Source organism: Scomber japonicus, chromosome 7 (assembly GCF_027409825.1).
Source record: "Scomber japonicus isolate fScoJap1 chromosome 7, fScoJap1.pri, whole genome shotgun sequence".
NCBI lineage: Eukaryota > Metazoa > Chordata > Actinopteri > Scombriformes > Scombridae > Scomber > Scomber japonicus.
Window position 1 is genome coordinate 7,710,781 of NC_070584.1, and position 27,688 is coordinate 7,738,468.

Consider the following 27,688-nt stretch of genomic DNA (forward strand, 5'->3'; position numbering starts at 1 on the left):
GCGCACTCCTTTGGACGACGACCATGGACTGGAGTAGTGTCCATTTCGATGTGAAAACTTTTAGCATTTAGTTTCGACTCAAGAAAAAACGGTAAGTGTTTTACGACTTTTTGAGCATTTAGCCACATTTAGATAATATACAGACATTTTCTAGAAGCAATTCCGGATATAGTAATTCCACTTCGGTTCGCTTATCGTCGGTAAACTAATGTCTATTGACCTCCGTTTTTCAAAAAGAAAATAAACCTCCACATTTAACAATTTCCTCGTTCATTACCGACGTTTAGCTTCTTTATTTTGCTTAAAAATGTCGGTATATGTAACTGTGAAGTCTTACCGACCCAGTTAGGCCCATATGCAACGCTATTAAACGCAAAATCAGTACGCCGTCTTGTCCTTTTCGTATTTGGTCTTTACGCTTCAACCAAACTCGTGTGAAGTGCTACACAGGTAACTTTAGTGTTAGCTCCGGTTAATATTACGTTAGCTGTTGCTTTTGCGCAAAAACGTAAACTTTATGTGTTTTGGGGAAATTGGCAGCACTCACCAGGTAAATGTTGGTAAGATATCAAAGTGGCTGATCAATTTCAGACGTTAAATAATGATTTACTATTGAGTAGCTTGTGAATTTTGAACATTTATCTTATCAGTGGCTGGTTTTTTAAAAAGTTCCCACCCTGGTTTTAGGTCTTTATAAATGAGCCTCAAATGCACATACACTGGTGCAGACAGTCAAGACTCCTTTTGCAATGAAACATGCAAAAACTATATTAAACCCAAATTATACTACCTGCAGTCAAGCTACAACACCCAAGGTTACATTTGCAATCATCCACTTAAAATAATTTAAAACTATTTTAACTATGTTTAATCATATTTTGTTGTCCTTTCTGTGTTTGCAGGAGTGAGGTGGTGGAGCTGCTCTGAGCAGGAATGGGGGAGATAGAGGGTTCATATCGGGTCCTGCAGACCCCTGGCACAAGGCTGGGAGCCCAATTCAATGCTGGTGTCAGCACGTTGGAGCCGGGCCAGAGCCTCAGTGGCAACATGGCCAGTGGGAGCAAAAGCCACGGACGAGGACTACAAATCCGTGTGCAGGGCCTGGACGAGTCCCAGGAGTTCTTTGATGTGGACGTGAGTTACTATTCCAACTGTTGCGCAGCTGCCTCATTGTGTCCCCCCCCCCCCCAACATCTCTTATTTACACTGTGATAAGGCTGCTGTTTGTTGCACAGTGTTGCATTATTGTCCTCTGGGATACCCTGCTTTGCGTGTTGGTGACAGCTGCCACATGGCTTTGGGGCTAAAATCCCTTCCCTCCTTAAGACTTCTTATTCAGACAACTTAGTGCAAACTCACCAGGGCACTTTTTAGATTCAGAACGCCCAACTATTAGTAATTTCCTCTCCTGTTAAGTCTTAAGTCTTGCCCAATAAGAGAGCTAGATAAAACGTACATCTACGACTCATGCTTGGACATGTTGACATTTATGGTCGATGCACCAGACTTGTTTTCAAGTCTGTCTCTTCATTGTATTGACTTCTCAAACTGTGTATTCATTTGTGGTTTGTTTTAACCCTCCTATACTGTTCATATTCTGACTCATAATTAGTCTATACACCAATTCACATTCTTAAATTCCCCCTTAACTCATTAGCAAATGTTTGATTAATCTAGGTTAATTAATCACAGGTCAAACTTGTACATTTGCATATATGAAAATGTGTATCAGATGCACAAAAATTAAAAAATGATGCCTTTTATTTCCATTGTTGTATACTTTGAGTCACATTAGGAAAAGTCTGGCTAAAAAGAAATGAGTATAGGGTGTTTTTACAGCTCTCAAATGTAAACATGGGTCAAACATTACCCTTAACTGTATGTTAGGGTTAAACTGAGAAGGCTGGAATGAGCAAATGACAATAGGTATAGTGTTGTTTGATGGATTTTTCATATTTTCTAGCCTCCTTTATGTCTGCTATGATTTGACCGTTTTATTTAACTTCAGAGGTCATGTGATTGGCAGAAAACATGGGGTTTCTAGTTGTTTTACCATTATCAGCTCCACCTCAAGGCATAATGTCAAGACTGACTTGTTACAGTAATATTTTGCCATGTTGATCAAAAGGAGACATGTTTTCTGTAATAAAACATAAATATTTAAGGAAACTAAAGCTGTAATTAAACCTGAGTAAATATCTAAATAAGTAACCAAGCTTAGTATCTGCTTTTTTCATTGTAATTACTTAAGAAAGTAGATAATCCCTTTTAAAGATTGGCAGTCGGTTTGAACAAACTTCTAGATCCGCATCGGTGCTGCACTTTCCCGTGTTTACTCGCCAAGTCGCTGCAGGAGTCATTGAGAAGGCAAATAGGAAGCAATAAGGAAGCCACTGTATCAGAGCACAGCTTCCTGTCTTTTCAGATGGAGGCGAGGTTATCAAAGTGATCAAAGTGAAGTCTTCACAAAGGAAAAAACCAACAACCACCATGGAGTTTAAACTTGCCAGGGTAATATAACCAGACCTATAAGTGACTAATTGAATTAGGCTAGGTCAGTGTGTTTAATGTGTGTAATTACTCTATTCTAAATCCTCATTCAGCCAAAACAATAGCGGTTCTGGCAGCTGTAGTTTGGGGGCACTGCTGAGACAGACGTTTCATAATCTTACGCACCATATGTTGTCTCAACGTCTTAAGCTAATAGAATGTGACGGACGCAAGTTTAATTTGTACAGGAGTGGGTCCATGCAGTGTTCAATAGAGGAAAACTTTAGAGGCGATTTTTTTTTCTTTTTCTTTTTTTTTCTTTTGGTTGGCCCTTCATGTGAAAGAACAACTGAGCTCGGAGCCCGGAGAGCTGAATGTACACGGTGTTGATAGGAGGTGGCAGACAGAAATACATGGCTGCAAAAGGGGAATGACGGCAATCCTGTTGTCAAGCAGATTGCAGTTTGCCAAGAACAAGATGGCCTCTGTTGTTCAACCGCTGTCCAACATTGCTTAATATTGCAGTTCATTCAGTCTCAAGGAGCTGTGGGCTGCTGAGAGAATACTGTTTATCTCTGCGCATAGAGAGGCTGCAGTGCTAAAACACATCAGACTTACCTCAGACTTGTCTTGTATTATTATCATTATTATTATTAGTTCACGTCTATTTCAACAGGAGAAAAATGAGTGAAGCAGCAGCTTTTCTGGGATTGTAATTGTAGTTTTTTCTCTCTTTCATGTACCAAATGCACAAATAGATATAAAATTGCAGTGTTGAATGTTTGAAATGGTTGTGGCCTTCAAGCTACGGCCTCTCCTCACTGTGGCATTTTCGGTCTCTCAGCTGCCCAAATTTGTCCTCCGTTAGAGTAAAAAGTCTTTATCACCTGCTGCTTTCACTGTATACAGTATAGTGTAAATATACTCTGCTCTATCCTCTCTCTCTCACACACACACACACACACACACGGGGCACTCATGCTCCTCTCTTTGTCACGCTCTGTGCTTTTTTACCCTGTAATCCATCACACATTTCATCTGTGGTGACAGCGTTGAGGCTTACATACGTGGAAAAACACGTGGGAATTATGGCCGCATAACGTCTTTAGCGTGAGAACAACAACAACAACAACAGATAAATCAGATCAGAGGGCGAGTGTGCTTTTTGATCTGCAGGCCTTCATCTGTTGCAGGTACCCGGCGCGCTCGTCATCAGCAGACATTTGCCTGCATGGCTCTTGTCCACTAGGCCCCTCCCACCACCCAGCGCAGGAGAAAGCTCAGCCTTGTGGTCTCTTCTGGACAGGGGAGGCAGGGCAAGAGGGGAGGAGGGAGGTGGCAGGGGGGAAACACAGGCTCCTTTTATCCAGCACGGCCGGCCCCTCCGCTGGCCTTAACTCTCAGCTGAAAGCTCACTAAAAGGGCCGAGGGTGGAGACGTGGAAGCTAACTGTGTGAAAACTGCAGTACAGTTAGGGGGGGAGGAGGAGGGGGAGGGGGGGGGGGGGGCACCGGTGGCAGGGAGTCCGGGCAGTCTTTGCTTTAGTGTTAGCAAACAAGCACATAAATAGCAAGGTTGACAACCAGGAGGGTGGAGGGAGAGACAGAGAGGGGGCAGCCTCTAGTGTTAAAAGAGCAGTTCAGAGAGGGAGCAGTCACGGCCAGTACAAAGTTTGAGTTGGGGTGGTGGGGGGAGGGGGACAGGGACAAACTCTCAGGAGCGAAACCCCTCTAAAAGTTGGGGCCAGGAATTTCAACCATCAGCCTGTTGGTTTTTTTAGAAATCCCATTATGATCATGTTTGTAACAGATGATGAAACTTGTGTAACTTTAATTGTGTTAGTGCTGTTTTTATCTTTTTAACTAGTCCGAGTGTGGATGGACTATGAACTGTTCTCTCACTGCCTCAGGATAAACTTATACTGGGTTAGTATAGTTTAACTGTGCTATACAATGATCTGTGTTGCTACTTTACTGAACATGACAAATGCAGATCTGTGGATGGAACTTCATTAGAAATCTATTGCTGAGCAGTCTCACTCTTCATTACAGCCACTAAAACTCTCACCTCTACAAAGCACTCGCACTATCCTTTTGTGTACAGAAATAGCTAAACATTTCAATGGCCACGCACAGAAGGACTCGTTTAACATGTCAAACAATCCCTCGTTCTGTGTAACTCTCCTCGATATCACCGATCTCTACAGTTGTTACAGTTTTTTGGCTTTTTTTTTTTACTTGGAGTATTTGGCTGCCACTCATGGGCGTCCCATTTTGAGCCCAGGTTAAGACTGGAAAATACCTGGGCTTACACAGGTGACCGGAGCAGAAGGCGTGCTAAAAACCACCTGATCCCGATTACCGCCGCGTTCTGTTTATCTGCCAACAAAAACTCCCCCGGCCAACTGCTCACAGGTGTGTCCCACAGCAAAGGTAGAGAAAGAAAATCAAGGCCAATTATTCTAAATGAAAGTTGCCAGTCATCAAAGAACCTGCTGAACTCTGAAAAGCTCCCTAGCAGACGTGTGAAAGTGGCCACCGGTGTGCAGAGCTTTTATAATGTATGTTAGCAGGAAACCCACCCCCACCCTAAACAATGTACATCCCACTGTGCCAAGTACAAGCCCCAACACACCCCTTTTCTCAGTAAGAGGTGCTGCTGGAGGAGAGTATCCACCGTTATTTGGTAAACCGGTCATGCAAGGTACACCCAAGTCCTGGATTTGAGTCATGTTGGGTCATATTTGGGTTACACCTGTGTATGGTTTTTAGTCTTTCCTTGCTCAGTCTCTATGAATGAGAAGGACACTCCTCCCATATAACGGGCTGCTTTTCAAACCTAGTACTAACATGCCCTCCCCTCCTCCTTTTACCCCTCTCCCACACACACACACACACACAGACACGCACACACAATTACACACAGGAGATTTGTCTCCCAGAGAAACATCTGTTTGTCATAATCCCTGCTGCTTTAGGAGCTTGATTGGGTGACCCACTGACCCGCCTTTTAATGTTAGAGCTCAGAGATGATTCGGCGGCCCGTACCCACAAGTTGGGTGTGAACATGCAATCCCTCTGTCACACCACAGATGTGCTGGAAATGAAGATGCCAGCTTTTTTTTTCTTTCTTTCCTGTAGATGGTATCCCACTGATACTGGATGTGACTCATTTGTTTTGCATGGCAGAATGAATTTAGATGCATCTGGTTGCACAGTGCAAATCCTTGTTTGTGCCAACACTTTAAGACTCTTAAGATTGGGATTTAAGTAATATGACAATATTTCTTTAAGATTTTGTTTTTCAATTTATTAAAGATTCAGTCTAAAAATGTCTGGAAAAAAGTGCTCGAGACGGTGCCCCGTTGCACTAAATTCAGGTTTGAATCGTTGCCTATTTTGCATGCCATTATCTCGCCTTCATCTGACTTTTTTTAGTCTTACACATTATAAGCTGTTATAGCTATTATGTAATAGTGGTATTTTAATCGTTTGTACACTAACTGCACACACAGAAAACACAATCTAGCCACTAGTAAGAGGCCACTAGCAATAACTGCTCTAAATGTTCCAAAAACCTGATCCTGTAATAACTGAAACAGCAATTTTGAGTGTAATATTTAGGGGAATTGTGCGATATTGATGACAGAGAGTGGAATATCGTGTGTGTGTGTGTGTGTGTGTGTGTGTGTGTGTGTGTGTGTGTGTGTGTGTGTGTGTGTGTGTGTGTATTATGTGTTTCAGTTTATTACTATTTACTCATGATACCATACGGATTGCTTTCAATTTAGTTGGATATGTACAATGACAATATAGACTGTTCTATTCTATTCTAGTCTATGAAAGGGAAATTATCTATATTATAATGCTGGATATGATTCTCTACAGCCACCACACTACACTGCATACTTTAAGTGTATTCATGCAGGAGGAGGTGAGGGTTTTGCAAGCTGCTAGTGCTAGAGCAGTGAAAATGCCATCAGATTGTGGGTGATAAAGCTTGAACTGTCCCAAAGGAGGAAGAGAAAGCTGAACGGATTTTTTTTTTTTTTTTTTTTTACTCTCCCTCGAGACCAGGGCGCTGCGACTGCAGTATTACATTCCTGCAGAGAGTTAATGAGTAACACAAAGGGAGGAGCTTTTCTCAAAACACCAGTCGACACAGAGTGGACTCCTCACGACTAATACAGCAAAGGAGAGAAGAGGGAGGGGGGGGGGGATCAGTTAACTGTTTACTTTAATCTGCCATTGCTCAATCAATCACCTCAGCTATGCTTCATTAGTTTTCACAGCTTGGCAAAAACGCTTCAGATAGTGTTTATTAAGAGTCAGTCACTGTTGTGATTATGCCTGTCTGTTTACCTCAAATTCACACACACACACACATCAGTTTAGTCATCACACATGCAGGCGGTGGCTCATATTGCACAATGAAGGAATGAGGTGGACACCGTAAAAATGAAAGAGAAATAATAAAAAAGAAGAGATTTAGTTGGAAATGTCCTTATATGTGAGAGAGGTTTTTTTTTTTTTTTTTTTATTCTACTGACTTTGTTTACACAGCACCTCAGACATGGGTCCCGTCTGCTCAGAGCTCAGTATATGATTACACTGACTCTTTGTTGAAACGGCATTCACTGAAGCTCACTGAATGAGGCAGACAGAGGGAGAGAGAGAGAGAGAGAAAAAACACCATCAAAATATTCCTTTACATTTGGCCGCTAACGCTTTTAAAATACTTACCGATGCTGCCTGGATTGTATGTTTGGCCTGCACTCAAAGACAACCCAAAGTATTTTAACACACCACTTTTTTTTCTCTCTCTCTCTTGTGTCGAGGCTGGCTGTAACCGGACACTGTAAACGCACGGAAAAGTGGCATTTTACAACAGATTCCTCAATTTATGGATGTCGTGTCAGTCGGTTTCACCTGCACATGATAGACCCCCCCCCCTTAACATCATAACATCTGATTGTCTTAAAGTAATGAAAGTACTAACTACAGTAAATCTCCCGCCGCTCTTTGAGTTGCTTTTACTTCAGCCAATGCAAAAGCAGTTCTTTTTATAAGGCTTTTAAAAATACTATTTTACATTACAACCAGATGTTTGAGGCTATAATTTTCTCAAAAAGTCACAGGCTAGGATTCCAAACCTCAAGTGCAGTGTGTGCTCAGTACATAGTAATTAGTTCTTCGTTTAGTGAAAACAAAACCCCACAGCGTCGAGAAGGTAAACTCAGTCAGATTTCCTGCTCATGATTCAGCTGCACTCCAGATATAAAAGCTAAATGTACAGTAGGACACTTTTTTTAAACTTTTTTTTTTTTGAAGTCGACTTGCTCATCCAAGTCGAGGAAACTATTTGAATGGACAGATGGAACGTACTCTGCCATAAAACACACAATGAAGTGGATCATTTACAGATGCCAAATATTTTCGGCACCACACAGACACAGAGCATTTTATTCTGCTCTCATTTACAGCACAGGCATGTCGTTCCTCACCTCAGCACAAGCAAAGTACTGTTTTTTTGTTGTTGTTCATCACCCATCTTAGTCTGTCAGTTTTAAAAGTTTTTCACTTTTTAGATAAAATAAAGCTATTTCTCTCCCTATTGAGATTGTAAAATGTCTCATCATTTTGCTTTTAAGATCTTTGTGTTGACACAGAGATCAAAATAACAATTCCCTTCTTCTTTGTTGTTCTTTCTTTCAGCCAAAAGCTTTTGGACAGGCCTTCCTCTCTGAGGTTTTCCTGCGAGGTAACCTCATAGAGAGTGATTACTTTGGCCTCGAGTTTCAGAACATGCAGATGAACTGGGTACGTACACCGTCAACCGTGTCTTTAGTTTCCTGTTAGAAGCAGACACATCAAATATCCAGGAACACACATGCAAGTGAATTCTACATGACGCTTAAGAGCTGACCAGCAAAAGCAAACAGCGTTTCAAAAGTCAAAGGTCACAGCTCGCTGACAGCAAGACTGGAGTCGAGGCACAGATTAGCTTTTCAGTCATGTCTCAGCTGCTCTGTGGCTCCTCTGCAGCTTTTGCACTGCAGTGAAGCAAGTGAAGTAGTATTGTTTTTACTGGACTAAAGCAGTATATAATCCAGGAATATTTTTAACTTGTCTGGCACACGTGGCTGTACACAAATGTCAAACTTTCCATTGTTTTATTTGTGCAGAAACATTAGTGAAATTCAAGACCACCAAGAATTTTCTTTGTTGTAGAGCTGCAGAGGAGAGATATGAAACATTTATTATCTTCAAAGAGAACAAAGTTGCTGTTATTTTTACAATACCCATCAGCCTTTTAACACATTGTAAAGCCATATGCTGCATATATACTGCACATTTGTTGTTCTGTTTGATTTTTAAACCTTCAACTATAGATAATTAGAAGTAAGTGCCTTTAACCCACAAACCTGACCAAAGCGGGAGAGAACTACAAGTCAGACTTTAGAAATGAATGGTAACTTTTTTCATTGTTCAGTTTTACAAGAAAAATAACAATATACAACATATTAGAGTTGAAATGATGATCAATTGCAGCTGTTTTAGTAATTGATTGTTTGATCGTTTTGAGTCATTTTTCAAACTAAAATATCAAACATTGCTTTGTTTTAAGCTTCTCTATTGTGAAAATGTGCAGCTTGTGAAGTGATAGTTCACTGAATATTGCTTTCAAACATCGGTTGGATGAAATCAGGCATTTGAAGGCGACATCTTTGTCAAATGACAGTCTAATACGCTATTTAGACTGTGAGTAAAATGGGTACTGGCATTTTTGACCCACAAATATGGTTTTGAAGAGCTGCAACTAATGTTTATTTTCATTCTAGATGCCAATTTTCTCAAACATTTGAACATTTCATCCAGAAAAGGCCACAGAATAGTGAAAAATACTCACCATAATTTTGCAGAGTTTTCAGATAGTTTTTTGTCATGCCAAAACCCAAAAAACATTAGTCTTATGAGTCAGCAGGATGAGAAAAGGCTGCAAATCCTTCAATTTGAGAAGCTGGAAACATCAATGATTTGCTTTAAAATGACTTAATGATAAAAAACAAGATAATGGCACCAAAATGAATCAATGAATCCATCAGTCTTTAGTCTCTAATTGGTTGCACTAGCATCTATCACTTTTTCTCTTCATTTATTTAGCAAACACATGCATAAAGATGAGCCAAAAGAAGAATTCAGGCAGGTATCAGCTGATAGCAGTTTTTCAAAGGTATCTGACTGGATCAGGCACATTCCTCCTTCAATCAGGGCCAGATGTAAAAGTGCAGGCACGCCTCTACAGTGGGATATAGAAGCCAGGTTTTTGCCTAAAACATTGCCACATTACTCCACAACCATCCAGAAATGCCATCCAGATGCATCCTCTGTGTAGTAAGAGGGTCATTTAAGTTCATTTAAGTGCACGTAACATAGTGAAGATCACACTGTTTCTTTCTCCTCAGGTTTGGTTGGAACCCACAAAACCCATCATGAGACAAGTCAGAAGTAAGCTAGTTCAAATATGGGTTCATATTTCACCTTTTTAATGAAATTGCGGAGCGGCACTGACGATCTGTTTTTCATGTTTTTCAGGACCAGCAAATACGCTATTTAGACTGTCAGTGAAATTCTTTCCTCCAGACCCAGGTCAGCTGCAGGAAGAGTACACGAGGTCAGTGACTGTAATTTCCTACTGGATATTACATTTATCTCATGCCTGTGTAGTAGAGCTTCACAAAACAAACTGCTTTTTTTTCCCCTTCTCAGAAGCTCATGATTATTGTTTTCAGAGAACTGTAATATATGTCCTTCCTCTAAAATATTGTAATGCTTTACTTCATTCAGTAAGAATGCATATACATTATTTTCACTCTGGAAAATCCCCCCCCCCCCACAAAATATGTCCTTATGTATTCTCACATTAATAAATAACCAGCTTTAGCAAAGTTCCATTACATGACATTTAACTTCGATAAAGGCACTTAGTTTGGCGCTTAGTTACCTCACATGAACATAAACAGATGGACACTAAGCCGCTGTGCTTTTTTTTTTTTTTTTTTTTTTTTATAGGTACTTATTCTCCCTGCAGATGAAAAGAGATCTAATGGAGGGCCGCTTGATCTGCACAGAAAGTACCGGAGCCCTGCTTGCCTCTCACCTTGTCCAGTGTACGTTTTTAAGCTGATGTTTTAACTACATTTGTTTATTTGAAAGGGATAATGCACTTTACATATACTTTTATTGTACCAGATTAAGATGCTTTTCAAGTGTATTCACTGTATTTACAACAGCTGTAGTAGCATTACAGTGGTTTGGACTGGGCAGCTTTGTTTCAGCGCACAGAAACACAAACACACATGCTAAAAATGCCTGGTTCCTGGACATAAATGCATGTGTGTAATTATACGCCCACATCCAACTTAAAAGCACAGCTGTATTTGAATGTCATAACTAATGTCATAAAAGGAAGTGATAAAAGAGAATCAGGCATTTTATTCCAGTAAAGCAATAAACTAAACAGATTAATCAATGGTACTGATCAATAACAGTAAACATCTGTTCAGAAAGGCTCATTTCCTCTATCTTAAACCACAGCTGAGATCGGAGACTATGATGACGTAGCAGACCGGGACTTCCTGAGGATGAACAGGCTGTTGCCTTACCAAGAGAAGGTGCAAGAGGGGATCATGGAGCTCCACCGCCGGCATGTGTAAGTCGCTCCATCCGGTCCGTCCTACACCCTTGTTTCATGTTGAGCCAAAGCTCTGTGATTACATTTGTGTGTTGCCTTTCCCTTACTTGGCCGTGCCAGTTTGGTTCCAGCTACTTCTCTGACCTGCTGACATAAACACGTTAAATAATGTTAGTCGAGCTGTAGACTCATTCATACAACAAAATAGGTTCTCACAGGACTTCTGTTTCACTCTATTATACTTAGTTAATCATGACAATGTGTACGTACAATGCTTGAAATGAAAAGCTCTGAAGTAAAAGTATAACTGCTGATTTTTTTTTTTAAAGCCAACAAAAGCAGTGTTGTCAGAGTAACAAGAGTCAATCTCAGTTGTTGCTTTCTACCACTGACCACGTGTTAAGCTGTTTTTAAGCCAGTTTACTGTGACGTTGACACAGCTCAGTAGAGGACCGGGACTGTCACGGTCTGGCCTTACTCCAAGCAGGGCCATAATATTGTAGGTTACTGCTTTTATTCCCTGCTGTGAGAATGCAGTGGAAATATCAAAAAAATGATGGCAGCAAATCACAACACACCACAACAGTACCACTCTGGAAATACCAGCTGTTGTAAGGGCTAAAAAAATTGTGCACTTTCATAGAAGATGATGTCCAAACTGTAGTTCAACATATAGTTTACACACCAGCCTAATCGGTAAGCTTGAGTAATGGCTCATTAAGTATCTGTATGTGATTTAGAATGACTCTTTACTGGAAATGTTTCGTTAAATCTTGATGGAACTATGAATTTTGAGTATTTACTACACATCATTGCCTCTAACCTTTTTGTGGCTCTTCTTGAATTTGACACTACATCCCACAGAGAGTATCACATGAATTCGAAAGCAGTGTCATGTTGACTGTGCCCCTTTTTCATGTGGCTGTAAACACAAATGTTTAGTGTTAACAGAGATGAGGTAACTGAACTGAGACAACTGTGTGTTCTAGCTAAACAACCATAATGAGGGGGTTTGCTTCATTTCAGACTCCAGAGTGTCACAGAGCCACTCACTGCACTTTTCCCACCAGCAGCCTTCTTGTTAGCACAGTGCTATCCCGTGGCCAATAGGGTCTCTTTTCAACCCAGTGTATTAGGCGGCTCTAAAGACCTTTGCTAATCTCTTCCCTTGGTTGCCAGTGTGGAAGCACAAGCGGCGAGTTCCCTGGCCTAATCCCCTACTCTGGCCGGTCTATTAGCCATAAGGCCAGTGGGGCAGGGGAGGGCCCTAAGGAGATTTCACCGCTTAACGGATGAACAAAATTAGAATGTGGTGATGATTGGATGGATATGTCTTCCTAACATGCTGTTTGGTTGTAATCACATGGTTTTAGGTAATGCGTCTCAAATCCTGGAAGTTATAAAGGATTTAAGGTCACACTACTCGACATACAAGTCATGATACAATCTTACTGTGCTTTAAATTTTACGTGTTAATCAAAAAGAAAGATAGCAGATGGACCATTGGGCTACATACTGTATGCTGTTACTGGTCATGGCCAAGAAATAGTGTGGCATGTAACAACACTCAGTAAAACAGCAAATAGAATGTTTGACCAGTTTGATTCCAGCTGGTTACCTTTGTTGCATGTCATACCTCTCTCTCTCCCCTTGTTTCCTGTCTGCCACTTCAACATCTTTTATCCTAATAAAGGCAAAAATTCCAAAGAAATCTTTAAAAAAGAAAGAAATGAATGAGTACGGAAAATTTGGAATTATTCATTAAAGATTTCTTAGATAAACCACAGTATTTCAATTTCTATTCAATGGCAATGGAACCTGTGCAGAGAACTGAGAATTGCTATGATGTGTTCCAATATGAGTCCTTTGAACTAAATTTAAGCAGCAACATGAAGTCAAAAAAAGAGTCCATGATTATACAAAGATTACCGACTTGGTTTTCAATGGGTTTGAACTATTCTAGGTCTTTAATCTTTTTTTGTGTGAGTGTTGTCTGTATTTAGCTAAAGGGATCTTTCAGTGCCCTTGATTTGTTTAGTGCACTTACAGAGAACATATTTGGTATTATAGTCAATTGATGACTCAGCTAGGTAAATTTAGATGTTGTTATTATTAACGTCAAATTATAATTTGTCATTTTATTGTTTTGTGTAACTTGCCCTTATGGAACCAGTGGTTGAATAAAACAGGCTCAAGGATGGAGCCTTGGGGAATTCCATAGGTTGTGTTGGTCCATTTAGATTCATATTTGTTAGAGTTGCTTTTGGAGGTCTTCAACTTAAGTTGGGCAGTGCCTGAAAACTCATCCATAGTCTTTAGTCTGTATACATATGTTTTACATGGTCAGCCATGTCACGATCCTAAAGAACAACAACTGCATGTTTGTGTGCATCAGGAAATCGGATGTCTAAGTTTTAGGTGACAACTTAACAAATCCCTTGTGACCTGCCTATTTCTATAAGAACAGCATGAAGAGGATATGAGCGTTGATGTGTGTTACATTGTCTATCCTAGGGGCCAGACTCCAGCTGAATCAGATTTCCAAATCCTGGAGATTGCTCGTAAACTGGAGATGTACGGAGTTCGCTTCCACCCAGCAGCTGACCGAGAGGGCACCAAGATCAATCTGGCTGTCGCTCATATGGGCCTTCAGGTTTTTCAGGTGACTGTTGATTTCATATCAGCTTTCCTCTGTGAACATAACCCTCATTGTTACTAAAGATTCTTTTTTCTTTTGTTCTCCCAGGGTCACACAAAAATAAATACCTTCAATTGGTCCAAGATTCGTAAACTGAGCTTTAAGAGAAAACGTTTCCTGATCAAGCTCCACCCAGAGGTTCATGTACGTATAATTAAAGAGATTCAATAGGATGTCAGTTGTTTTATCTGTATGTCTCAGATTGCACATCACCTGTGAAGAACAGCTTACTTAACAGCTTCGTTCTTTTTGATCTTTGCTTTTAGGGTCCACATCAGGACACTCTTGAGTTTATGATGGCCAGTCGAGACCAGTGTAAAATCTTCTGGAAGATCTGTGTGGAATACCACTCATTTTTCCGTCTCTTTGACCAACCCCAGCCGAAATCCAAAGCTGTCCTTTTCACTAGAGGCTCTTCATTCAGATACAGGTATTAACTAGTGATATTTTGGAAAGACATGTAAAGACAGCAATGTGTTTTATATTTCAAGTCTAATGCTTGTTTGCACCCATTTTATGGTTCCTCCTACTCTGAAACACACAAGTTTATAATCAAAGATGCCGCTTCTGTGGTGTTTTTAATTATTCAGTGTTTTGATTCTAAACTCTCTCTTTCAGTGGAAGGACACAGAAGCAACTTGTGGATTATGTCAGGGAAAATGGAGCGAAGAGAACCCCATACCAGAGGTGTGTTTCCATATAAATACACTGAATCGGAAAGACAAGTTGTTTGTCTTTCTAATTCTTCCTCAGTGTTGAGTGGGAAATATTTCCACACTGCCCTCATAATTCTAATTCTGACCTGAATTTTCGTTCTTTTTCAGGAGGAACAGTAAAATACGAATGTCTGCTCGCTCCCTAGCCACAGATGTGCCAAAACAGGTCAGTGGAGCTGCAATGTTGATGCATTTGTGAAGTTCTACAAGTGAATCTATAACTTTGAATAGACTCTAATGGATAAGCTAATACAAATGTCTTCTCCTCTACTACTCTCCACTTTCTTTTTACCTTGTCGTACCTGTGCTGCATTTTTTTCAGAACTTGTCATTCAATGACAGTCTCAGGGCCCCAGGCTCCCCTTCCTCAGCTACTGTGTCCTTCCACCCAGCGCACATCTCCAGTTTTCCCCTGCGAAAAGAACTCCAGCCTCAACCCCAGCCTTTGACCACACTGAGCCAGTCTCCAGCGTCTCCCCAGCAGCAGCAACAGCTTCAGTCCCCTCTTCAAGCTACCAGACCCCCCAGCCCTCCGAAGGAAGACCCTGTCAAGGCTGCTTCCCCATCTCACTACGGTTTTCAAGGTGCCCCTAGCAATCAGGCAGCAGGACACTGCAGCCCCTTGTTTGTGTGTATAGAGAGTGGCACTTCCCAATCGCAGCCCTCCAAAAATGGCAATGAGGATAAGCATGGTGGTAGAAGGGGTACGGGGTGCTCAGTGGGAGTGGGTGGAGGGAAAAGGAAAGGGGTTCTTACACCTGAGGCTTTTGAGGCAGAGCTTTTGCGTACAAAACAAAATTCCATGTTCTCAGTGTCCAACTCACCGCTACATGTCACTGAGGAGTTCATAGATGATGACCCTGCTGAAATTTCCTTTTACGGCGGGGGGGCCGAGGCCTACTCCTTTGGGCTTGATGATAAAGTAGATCAGTTTGATTATGTCGAGGAATCTGACCTCAGCAAAAACAGGATCTTTAGCGTGGGCATTGAGGACCTGAATGGGAGTACCAATCCCTTCCCAGATAGTATCGTAGGTAATTCTGAGACCAGCTCTTTGGTTAATAACCGCTCCGAGTGTAGTTCCCTGGACAACCTGGGGCTCAGCTCTGCAGGTGAGTCCATGTCAGTGGGCTATGGAGTCCCTGACTCCTCCTCGCTGCGCCTGCCAGGGTCTGACATCCAGTCAGAGGCCAGCTCAATGGTCAACTTCCCAGCGTACTCTGTGCGCTCTGAGAGCAGCTCTGCTGTACAGTTCAGTGACCTGGTAGAGCAGCTGGAGCAGCTCAGCTACCCGCCCACAGCCACCGAGGGCTCTGGGAACGGCAGCTCCGATTCAGACTCGGATTGGGGCTCTGACAGCGTCCTTCCCCCTGAGCAGAACCTGTTTTACAGTAATCCTCTGACAGGGACCAGTGGAATAGAGGGTTTCCTCCTCCAGTGTCATAACCTGCAGAACCTGGCACTCACAGACCCCTCTGGATCACCTCATATTAAAATGTAAAACACACGTCCTTACAGCACTTGAAGCCTCAGTCACGGGCTGTCCAAATTATAGATGTTTATAAAAGAAGTGGCATTTTAATTAACAATAAATATATGCAGCAGCATTTCACTCTTTACTAATAGTTCTTAACAACACTTTTGACTTTCATTCATTTTAGCCATGATAACAAAGATGGTTGGAAACTTATTGATTGCTGATGTCCAGTCACTTTTAAGTTCATTTTTAACAGCCTTCATTTATGTCAGTGATTTGACACGGTCACATTATGGTGCTTTTTAAAAAATCACTCCTGTCTTCTCATGAAACTTTGCTTATTAAGTTAATTTCATGAGATTCTTGAATGACATAGTCTTTCTTTATTGTCAGGTGTCTTATCGTAACATTCAAGCTATTTAGAGCAAATGTTGATCATACATTCGGGTTATATGCCTTAAGCATTCAGAAAATGCAAAACATTTTGAGCTTTATATCTTAAACACGTTTTTTGTTGTTTTAATCACAAATATTCAAGGTAGCATAGGAATGTCTTGTTAGATCTGCTCCCCAAACTCAGGATGTCAGAAGGATAATGTTCTGCATTCACCTTTTAATTTAATGTCCTGGCATAATAGGTTTCAATTTAATTAAATTCAAAAATAGCGATAAGAGGAATATGTGATTCATGTAATGTTTCTAGCATACTTTAACGATAACTTGACAAATGAAAATGTGATATCCTAATCGTAAAAGTACTTAAAAGTTTAACTACCATTATGATCATTGCCAGTAATAATCATCATCGTCTGGCCCTTAAATCAAATGACTTAGATGGTACGTCTTGTGAAGTGTAGAGTAGTGGGTGATAATCTGTCTCTAATCTCAGGGTACAAATGAAACCGATTGTTGTCCAGGTTCAGTGATCCTTCTGTGTTTAACGTTTCTTAACAAGACATGCCATGGAGCCACTTTTCCATTTGCACTCTTGGTACTAAGCTTCACTGACACCTGCTGGCTGAAGTGGATGTCGGCATTTTTCACATCACACTAGTCCACAGCAGGTAATAGAAGTCAGAGCGTTTTCTTTACATTTTGTTAGTTTTATGATGTCTTTATAGGATTTTAAAATAAAAAGCTCCACCAAAATAGACAACACAAATATTAATAATACTTAACATTGAGCTGCGTTGAAGAATGTAAGCAGTGTACTGATGAGCCATTGAGTGCACCACTTGCTACAAAAATGAATGTATCATCTTACAAGTATGTAAGTCTTCTGTAGAACACTAGCTAAATTTAGTCACCTGTGTACGATAGTTTGATACAATAGTACTTTCTAATTATTAAAATTTAGAATGCAGAGCATCTAGATGTAGCGCTTTTCAACATTTGAAACCATCAATGTTTGTAACTTCCGGGAAACCCTTTGAGTACATTAGATACAGTTTTTAATGTACCACCAGTGTGTGGGTAAAGATTGATATTGCTTTGTCTCTTTCTGACATGTGGCCTTAACAAATGTTTCAGGGTTTTGGCGTTAGCTATCTTTAGAATACCAACAACACGGTATTCTGTTTATTGGAAGGAAACAGATCTTTTGCACATTAGCGATGAATTTTGTCAGTGCTTATTTTTATATTAGCTGGAATTTTTTTTATGTTGTTGAAAGAGTTGATATAGGAACGATAGATTGCAGTCATGTGGTCAGTCACTAATATACTAGCATGGACGAAATTATGCATGCTTAATCACTTCATTATATTTTTACAGGCCAATATGCAGGCATCAGATGTGGTATCTGGTCGCGTCGAGTTGGTTATCCTCGTGCCATAGAACATGAAAGGCTGATATTGTGTCGATGACAAACTAATGAATAGTATTTTGTTACATCACTGATGTAATTCCCTCCTCCAAGTCCAATTTTAATTTTCTTGGCTTTTTCCTCTCTGTACATGTTACAGTCTCCTTTTTTTGTCTGCCGCACTTGCACCGCAGTGCCTTAAAGCACTTACTTTAACTCTTTTGATGCAATATGCTTTCATGCATATCTCAGGTGTACGTTCCTGTCTGTTTTTCAATACGTTTAGGATGTTTCCCCGGTGAACATCTATGAGGGGAAAGGGGCTGATCTAAATGACTGGGTTTTTTTTCCCCCTTTGAAAGATTTTTTTACATACTCGCCTGTTCTCATTGTCATTTTAGAGGATGGCAAATAGCAGTGTGTTTGCAATCTCTCTCTACAGTCACAAGTGTGGACAGTTGTTTCTGTGTCACCTTGGGGAGTGTGGACATTATTTTCTTTCAGATGCTTTTTTTTTTTTTTTTTTTTTTTTTTTTCCATGTGACACTTCACACATCTCAACTAAAGATATACATGACGGGGCTGACAATTATTATATAACCAGCTAAGCAAACTGCACTTAGGCACCAAGTAATCATCACATAATCCTGAAACATGTATATTTTACTAATTATAAACAACTTGTACTTATGTTTGTATGTTTTTACTCTCAAGAATAAAGTAATCACTTTTGGGTACCATGAATGTCAGACTTAAAATTCTTTTTGCGCTGCAGACTGGTGATGTAATTCTTCTCAACAGCTTTTAACATAAGCCCACAGAGGTGTTACATATTCTTTAAAATGTTACCTCGCCCTCTGTCTTTGCCTTCTGTCTAATTCTTCCAGTAGATTTGTTTGGGACTGATAATATTGTGCAGAAATGTGCTGTTTTTATTGTGTTTTTGAATCATTTAAAAAGTTGGAGTCACATGCAGAAGCAACTTACAAATTGTCTCAGTCGACTGAGTGTCCCGCATGTTATCCTGTCCTTTTTTTATTTCTAGATGACTGTATCACATGTCCTTTGAGAGAGTTGAAGCTAATTATCCAATTAACTTCTTCTGTGTAACATTGGGGGGGGGGGGAGTGGTGACAAAGCAATACGTGGAGCAGTTTCTCTTTCTACTTGAGGCAACGGACTCGTATGCTGTTGGGGGTTGGGTCGAACTCGTACACAAGATTCCTCAACCTAATTCCAGCTGAGTGACTGTGTATGTGTGTGTGTGTGTGTTTTGCTCCCTGTTTGAACAGGCTTTGTGCCAAGCCATTCCACAGCAAACCCCCGTCCTCCCGCCATGGAGCCCGATGGCCGCTCTCTTTCCCTGTCGTGTCACTCCCTTGTGGAGCACTTCAGATAAACTATAAACAACTTCATGCCCTCCAGACAGGCCGCATTCCTGATAAGTCCTTGCGTGAGCAATTATTTCCGGGTCGACTAGTGACTTTTTTTTTTTTTCCCCTCTCAGCCTTCCCCCACTCCTTTTTTTTTTCTTTCTTTCTTTTTTTTCTAAGAGAAGTGGAAGAACAGCTGTGGTGACCCATGACTCAGTAAAGAGGATATCCTAGCGTTTTGTCTCCTGATTTGTTGTGTAGCAAAGCTCACAGGCAGAACAAAAGCAGTAGAGGCAGTTCTCTGTAATGGAATCGGGTCTCAGTGAAGTTGGCAATGAATCATTTGTCCTTCTTTGAAAACAATGGTGGTGGGGGGGGTGTAAGAACCCTTACTTGCTTTAGTCTACCCTTGTCTCCCCTTTCATTTGTGGCCAGTTTGGGAGATGAACCATCCGGCTTGTTTTGTTTGAAAAGTGCAGCTTTTCATCTGAGAGGAAATAAGATGATTGTGTAAAAGCAGGTTAGGTGTAGATGAAGTTTACTGTTGTATATTCTAGCGTGCACAACCCTTTCTCCAGTATGTTATTGTGAAAAGTTCCAGTCTGTGTAGAGACTTTAAACTTTGAAAAACATGTGGTCTGTTTGGGAAGACCAGTCCTAATTTCATTTAAAGAGGCTGTTCATCTCTCTTGAATGATTCTAAATGGCTATTATTATAATGGCATCCAGTTTTTAATTTGTCTTTTCCCCTCTTCCAGGAGATTCGGTCGTGGACAGCCCACAACTCTCCCCCTCACCCTTCAACTCCAAGGGTCCCCTCTGCATGTCGCCTTCCTTCCAGATGTCGACCCTCAGCCTGCCGGGCCAGGCTGTGTCGCCCCTGCAAAGCCCCATCCTGAGCGAGGTGGGCACCAATGCCAGGCTAGAGGAGGAGGAGGAGGGCAGGAGGAAGGTACACTGCTTACATGCCACCCTTCCACCCCCTGCCTCACAACCCTTGTAGGAGTTTAGACCCAGTAGTGTTTGGATAATGGAGGGGGAAATACATTTTCACCTCTTAATCGCTGTGGCATAGTAAGACTGTATTTTTTACTCATAGTAGAAGTAGTGTGAAGTTGAGACTAATATGTGTCTTTCCCCTCAGCGATATCCCACCGATAAAGCCTACTTCATTGCCAAAGAGATTCTGACCACAGAGCGAACCTACCTGAAAGACCTTGAAGTTATCACAGTGGTGAGTTGTCCATTATCCATGATGGTGTATACACATAAGGGCTGCACGATTATGGTGAAAATTAGAATCACAATTCTTCGAGATCATAATTTTTTCTCACAGTACTTAGGCACAATATATTTTAAAAGTGTTATCCAGCAGAAATGAAATATAATATTCATAAGAATGTTTTAATTAGTGTATAGTCACCTGATAAAAAGTATTGTCTTTTCCTTAGTTTACCATCCATAGGTTTTCCTACTCTCTTTTGGAGGGGAGGGAGGGGTGTGGAGTTAGTTGCAATCTGCATCCTTATCACTAGATGTCACTAAATCCTAAACACTGGTCCTTTTAATGATAAAAATATCTATTGTAGTGTGTGTTCAAGAAAACAAAGAGCGGCTCTTTAGAATACATTTGAACAAAGGACAGTAGTGGAGAATTGATGACAACCACATTTATTCAAGTGCAATAAAAGCTTGATGAGTTAAAACCCAATCAGTCATTTATGAGGATAATCCGCACAAAAAAATGGACTCCTAATGACAAAAAACTGCTACCGTAAAGAGTGTGATTTGCAACACACTGAAATACACAATACAGTGTAATATGAATATAGATGTTTTTCTATGGTCACACAATGTCTGTCATCATGTCCAACAGTCCTAAACGAGACCATACCTAAGCTGATATTGTGATCTTCAAATGATGAATCGTGCAGCCCTGGTAAACACTATTGTATTTTTTTAGGAGAATGTGCATCAGTAGTCTAACGTCCCTCTTCTGTTCCCAGTGGTTTCGCAGTGCTGTGATCAAAGAAAACGCCATGCCCGAAGGTCTGATGACCCTCCTTTTCTCCAACATCGACCCCATCTACGAGTTCCACCGAGGCTTCCTCAAGGAGTTGGACCAGAGGCTGGCTCTCTGGTAGGTTCCTTTACAAGTGTTTGTGTGTGTGATAAGAAATATCAAAGCTCCTTGATGAGATGAAAGCTAATTCTCTGTATCCTCAGGGAGGGTCGCTCTAACGCTCACGTCAAAGGGGACTACCAAAGGATTGGTGATGTGATGCTGAGGAACATGTGTGCTCTTAAGGTGAGAATACTTTGCTTAGCACTCCATTTAAATCTCCTCTTCGTGTTTGTCAGACTAACAGAGTGCCTTGTTGTTCTCCTCAGGAATTCACCAGCTACCTACAGAAGCACGACGAGGTGTTGACAGAGCTGGAGAAAGCCTCCAAGAGGCTGAAGAAGCTGGAGACTGTTTACAAAGAGTTTGAGCTGCAGAAGGTCTGCTACTTGCCCCTCAACACATTCCTGCTCAAGCCCATCCAGCGCCTCATGCACTACAAGCTCATCCTGGAGAGACTATGCAAGCATTATTCTCCCATACACCGTGATCACGATGACTGCAAGGGTGAGTTTTTCACAAGTACTCTCACCTAATGTTCAGATGATAACACCATCTTATTTGTTAGTGGAGAAAGGCTTCAGCAGCAGACCAGTTTTCTAGAACTCTTAGTCCTCATCCTGTTTATCTGTATAAACTCCATTTATCTCATGAGAAACTGAGGACGAAATGAAAGATTTACTTGATAAAATTGGTAGAAATGGATGAGGTTTCTCAGAGGCTGCTCCCTTTATGTGTTTACTGTTAATCTACAGACATGCTAACATTTCTGCAACACTGTGAGCACAGGCAATTTAAGAGCATTATAATAAGTGTATGACTTAATTGTCATCTTTTATTCAGACATTTAAATCAGTTTTACAAACACAATTTTAGATGCATCTTGTGTCACATGAGTCCAATATATATTATTCCACCAGCTAGTGGAGGGAAACAAAAAATTTACCTTTGCACTGTCATTGTAACCATTAAATTTGCTGACTCGGTATATTTTCAACTTTCTTTTATGCTTCAGGAAAGTCCAGCAAACACGCTTTCCATTAAGCATGTGAAGAAATAGGAATGAAATGAGTCCCAACTTAATATTTTGTCAGATATTATAAAACAGGCATCAGAATTTCCAACTAGTCAAGTATGAAATTGGAAAAGAAAGATGTAGTAAGGCTTTTAGCACAGGAAAACTGTCCTCACTCTAATGATGCTCATTAATTAAGGCTGCAGTGGTTCATAATCCATCACTGATGCATCCTGTGAGAGAACTGACAACACTCTTTTTCCTTCATATCATAACTTTCTCACTCTATCACATCTGGTAGCAAATGTAACACGAGCGCTGTGCCTCTGCCCAGATGTTCCTGTCATGTCTGAATAAAGATGGAAACCATTTTCATTATAGAATGTAGTAGATATTTGTGGTTTTACTTCAAAATAATTAAGTGTTCAAACTTTTTTCAGTGCAAATATTTTTCAAAATAAGTTCAGTGCGCTCCTCTTTCCTTGGTTATATCATCATTAAGGCAGATGATGTAAGCATTTATTCTTCATAATGTTGTCTCCACACAGAGGCTCTGAAGGAGGTGGCGGAGATAGCGACTCAGCTCCAGAGCAGTCTCATCCGGCTGGAGAATTTCCAGAAGCTAACTGAACTGCAGAGAGACCTGATTGGAATAGAGAACTTAACAGCACCGGGCAGGGTGAGTGCAGTGACACAGAGCAGAAGGTAGAGGGTGCTGCAAAACAGTTTTTAAAAAAAAAAAAGTGTTTCGCGCACACACTCTCCAACAAGCTTTGTTGTTGTGTTTTAGGAGTTCATTCGAGAGGGATGTCTGTACAAGCTCACCAAGAAAGGGCTGCAGCAGAGAATGTTCTTCCTGGTTAGTATAAAAACTGTTATTAAAGCTTCAATAACTACAAATCATCTCACTTTACATCTAACTCTTTTCTATATTGTTCCTGCTCTCTTTTCAGTTCTCAGACATGCTCCTCTACACAAGCAAAGGTGTTACAGCGACCAATCAGTTCAAAGTGCACGGACAGCTGCCTCTTCACGGCATGATCGTGAGTACTCAAAGCTCTGATTCATCCTATCTTATCATCAACCTACACCTGCCCTGTAAATATCCCATGATGCATGGGAAAGCTAGGATTTTCACTATCAGCTGATCACTATTAAGAAGGGAGGGGCCTCGGTCTCCTAACTTTACATGTCTCTGTTTAACTCCCGGCTGCAGCTCATAGTGCTCGACGCACCGGTAAGTCATCTGAGCTCTGCCGGCTCGGACGCCCAAACCCAATCCTTCTTCTCCTACGCTTAAGTAGCCCCCCCAAAAAAAGCACACCTAGCAGAATCACATCAGCACTTGTAATTATAAGATTAAGTAGTGTTTTTTCTATTGCAGAAACTGTTAAGTGTGTTTTTTTTCTGGGTGCTGATGAGAGGCTGAACGAGATGTATAGATACTCCAGCAATGAGCTCTCTGTGACTTGAGAGTCCAACTTTCTCACTTTGTTTCCCTTTTGTCAGTTCCCAGTCTTAAATCATTCACTGTGAACTTGTTGAGGTTAGCATCAGAAGGAGGCATCTGAATTTGAACTGAATATCTCCGATTGTCTCTTTTTGTCTGCAGGTTGAGGAAAGTGAGAATGAGTGGTCAGTACCTCACTGCTTCACCATTTACTCAGCTCAGAGGACCATTGTGGTGGCTGCCAGGTGAGAATTGTGAACTGGGTTATAGGTGAAACTAGATTCAGGTAGATGTGAAGAGTCTTATTCTAAAATGTGTGCAGAAAACAGTTACTTTTGTGTCAACGTTTGTAGATGATTAATACATGAGGAATAGGAGCATGTAAATGATGACACTTAGTTTCCTCTTATGAAACACAACATACATTCAGTCTGAAAAAAAACAGGAATATATTTTTGGCACATTTTGATCGTAAAAACAAAACTTTATACAGCCACTCAGTCCATCAATGCAGCATGGAGGCAAACAAGTTGAATCAGGCTCAAATTCTGCAATCAAAGACATGCTAACTCACACTCCTGTAGATTACCTGTTTTCTTCTTGGAAATTCATCCAATCCTGTAATTCCCCCAATTCATCATCTTACAGGTACCTGAATAACACACCCACACACAGCCCAACCAGACAATCCTACAGACTCCAGAAACCTCTCAGACAGCTGAAATGATTTGGAAGAGATAACGGATAAACTGATCATGTGATATGATGTCATGTGAAACAGTGGAATCATCCTTTTAACCATAAACAAGCAGACACACATATTGCATAGACTCTGAAATATGCTCATAAAAGAAGAAAAAAGAGTTAATTCAGCTCTACATGTTGTATAAATTCATACACGATGTAATGAGATAATATAAGATAATCCTTTATTAGTCCAATGATTGGGAAATTTACAGTTGCAATATGATAGTAAAAATAGAAAGTAAATACAATAAAATGAATAAATAAATAAAAAAAATTAAAGAACAATAAATGAGTAAACAAGCAATATAAACAATAGGAGACAATAAGAAATAAAAATAGTAACACAGATGAACCTTGTGCCTAAAATACTGCTATTCATTGTGTTGTTGAGTCATTATCTCGGTTTGTGGTTTCAGCTCTAAAGTAGAGATGGGCAAGTGGATCGAGGATCTGAACATTGCCATCGACATGGCCAAGAAGTCACAGGAGAAATCCAGCATCTTCCTCGATCCAGGCCTCAGCGATCACTCCAACCGTAAGAGCTTCTGCTGACATCACGCTTTAGTGAAGATGAACAGTGTCTGTTGAGAGGAAACATGTTTTATGTGTTATTTTACACTTTCATCAGCCGTTAAAATGTGTAGTATATCCTCCTCCTTCCCTCCCCTCCTCCTCCCTCCTCCTCCTCCTCCCTCAGGATCGTCTGACGAGGTTTCTCTGGAGCAGGAGTCGGAGGATGACATGAACTCCTCCCGCACCTCACTGGATAAGCAGACGCATCACCGTGCCAACACAACCATGCACGTGTGCTGGCACCGCAACACCAGCGTGTCTATGTCTGATCACAGTCTGGCTGTGGAGGTACTCCTCCTCCGCCCGCATTAAAACACACACACACACACCAAAACACACACAGAGAGAAACCAAAACACAGACGACAGCTCACACACCTAAATGCCATTCATCATTACTCAGTCGAGAAAAAAGGGCCATTGTTGCTTGGTGGTGGATCTCGGTGTTTCACCTTCTCTTCCTAACCCTTTAATTTTCCTTCAGTTCCCTCTTTTCTTCCCTTGGTGACTGTTAGCATCCTGCCTTCCTGCTGTTTTATAAGACTTGTCCTTTATTCCTTATGCAGTTGATAGCAGTTCAATAATGTGCATGCAAAAAAATGATCTGTCACTAACATTTTCCACTCCACAGACCTGGAGGATTTCCTGTCTGCTCTTTTCTTTTTCCTTTTCTTCCCCTCCAAGCTAACACGCTAACACTTCCTTTTCCCCCTCTCCATCTCTTTCTTCTCTTCTTTTCACCCTCTCAGTCTTCGGCTCTCCGGCCGTCTCACCAGAGCTTCCTCCTCGCTATCTGCTCGGTCAGGGCCAAAGACCAAACACCATCACACATGTTTGCTGGTATCGAAACCAGAACCTGTCTCTCACTGATTACCTGCGCGTGAACCAGGTACCAGAGCCACAGGCCATGATAAGTCTATGTAGAAAGCATAACTCCATTAATAGTATTTAACCAAGTATACAATTAATCACATGTTCAAATGACATGAAAAACGTATTTCACAAGAGGGAACAGATTTTAGCACCACACACAAAACATCCATTCTTATCTACCACCCCAACAAATAATGTCAGTACATAGAAATAACAATAAAACAGATTTAGGAAAAATGTCAGAATGAAGGTTCTTGAATAATTAAGCAACATTTTCTCAGCAAAGTTATTTTATTCTTTTCTTAAAGGGAAAAGTAGTAGTGGTCACAGTATTTTTTTTAAATTAAAGAATGATGGGAAAAAAATGTTATTTTGTTCATTTAACAAGCTGTAACCAGTGTTTGGCTTTTTTTTTCTTAAAGTCAATGAAATTATTATCAAATAGTTGCAGATAAATTCTCTTTTCACGAATCAATTAAATATTTCAGCTCTTTCTGTAAATGGGAACAGTTTATCACCGCTTTGAAGTAAAGTAACATCATGCATCAGCACTTCATACTTAACATCCCTAGTTAACATAAAATATTCCCTCCATGTAATGAGTAAAATATTTTACAAGCAGGCGCTCACACACAGCTACACATCACTGACTCCTTTGAATTTATAATGAAACATCACTTAGTCATTAAATTATGGCTGTGCAGCCTTTTTAACATCCTCCTCTCCCCCTCTGAGCAGAACCAGCTGTCAGGTTACCTCCTGAGAAAGTTCAAGAACAGCAACGGCTGGCAGAAACTCTGGGTGGTTTTCACCAACTTCTGCCTGTTCTTCTACAAGACTCACCAGGTTAGCAGACACACCTGTGCTTTCTGTCATGTAGTTTCATTATTTCTAGGTGAATACAAGCTGGAATACTATATGTGATGTTGTGTTTGCAGGATGACTTCCCGCTGGCTAGTCTGCCTCTGCTGGGCTACACGGTCAGTACACCAGAGGAGTCGGACAGCATTCACAAGGAGTACGTCTTCAAACTGCAGTTCAAGTCTCATGTTTACTTTTTCCGGGCAGAGAGCGAGTACACCTTCGAGAGGTAAACGCACATCAACTTGTTCCTAATAAATTCTACCGCAGCACACAACCTCCAAGTTTATCCTCCGACATGACACCACACGTTGTCTTCTCTTCTTCTCACAGATGGATGGAGGTGATCAAGAGTGCAGCCAGCACCACGGGCCGGATGAGCCTGCTCATACCTAAAGGAGGTCCCATGGAGATAAACGGAAACTGAATCAAACATGATGTTGCACCTGGAGGCTGGGCCTCTAGCACATCATCATCATCATCATAAAAAGACTCTGTTCAGTCTCTTACTGTTATTTTCAACTGAATCAAAGATTTGGAAGGATAATAAGCAGCGACTGATTGAAGTGTTAACATGAATTATAATGATCTGTACGTTTTTTGTTTTGTTTTTTTCTTTCTTGATTAATGATGTAAATGATAACATTTGTACGAGTATACAGGATATAATGAAAGGGAGACGTGTACATTGTGATCCGTTAGCGCATGCATAGCACATTTACATAGACTCATTTACATAGACTCATACTGTGGGAAATACTGTCAAAGGGGGCCAACTGAAAAACTTCACTACAGG

The 27,688-nt window shown here is 40.8% G+C and overlaps 1 protein-coding gene across 2 annotated transcripts; it reads left to right on the top strand.

Moving 5' to 3' along the window:
* Positions 1 to 27,578, top strand: farp2 (FERM, RhoGEF and pleckstrin domain protein 2). 2 transcript variants are annotated; one of them, XM_053321832.1, is made up of 27 exons: positions 1 to 97; positions 910 to 1,134; positions 8,205 to 8,309; positions 9,956 to 9,998; positions 10,086 to 10,164; positions 10,563 to 10,660; positions 11,088 to 11,202; positions 13,699 to 13,846; positions 13,931 to 14,026; positions 14,149 to 14,312; positions 14,501 to 14,569; positions 14,707 to 14,764; positions 14,921 to 15,182; positions 20,011 to 20,204; positions 20,397 to 20,486; positions 21,259 to 21,392; positions 21,479 to 21,560; positions 21,644 to 21,881; positions 22,938 to 23,068; positions 23,180 to 23,248; positions 23,343 to 23,432; positions 24,002 to 24,084; positions 25,003 to 25,121; positions 25,284 to 25,447; positions 26,770 to 26,877; positions 26,970 to 27,121; positions 27,226 to 27,578. In XM_053321832.1, exons 2-27 carry the CDS (start codon positions 934 to 936, stop codon positions 27,317 to 27,319), a joined length of 3,186 nt encoding a protein of 1,061 aa, XP_053177807.1. In that variant the 5' UTR covers positions 1 to 97; positions 910 to 933; the 3' UTR covers positions 27,320 to 27,578. The 2 variants fall into 2 exon arrangements, with proteins under 2 accessions (XP_053177807.1, XP_053177808.1); XM_053321833.1 differs by having other exon boundaries at positions 20,011 to 20,156.
* The last annotated feature ends 110 nt before the right edge of the window (positions 27,579 to 27,688 follow it).

What these genes read in the sequence shown, in the direction of transcription:
- farp2 (XM_053321832.1), top strand. Translation starts at nt 934, where the DNA reads ATGGGGGAGATAGAGGGTTCATATCGGGTCCTGCAGACCCCTGGCACA. An exon ending in CTGCAGGAAGAGTACACGAG is followed by an intron (nt 10,165 to 10,562) that starts GTCAGTGACTGT and finishes TTTTTTTTATAG; the next exon opens with GTACTTATTCTCCCTGCAGA. An exon ending in GAGCTCCACCGCCGGCATGT is followed by an intron (nt 11,203 to 13,698) that starts GTAAGTCGCTCC and finishes TGTCTATCCTAG; the next exon opens with GGGCCAGACTCCAGCTGAAT.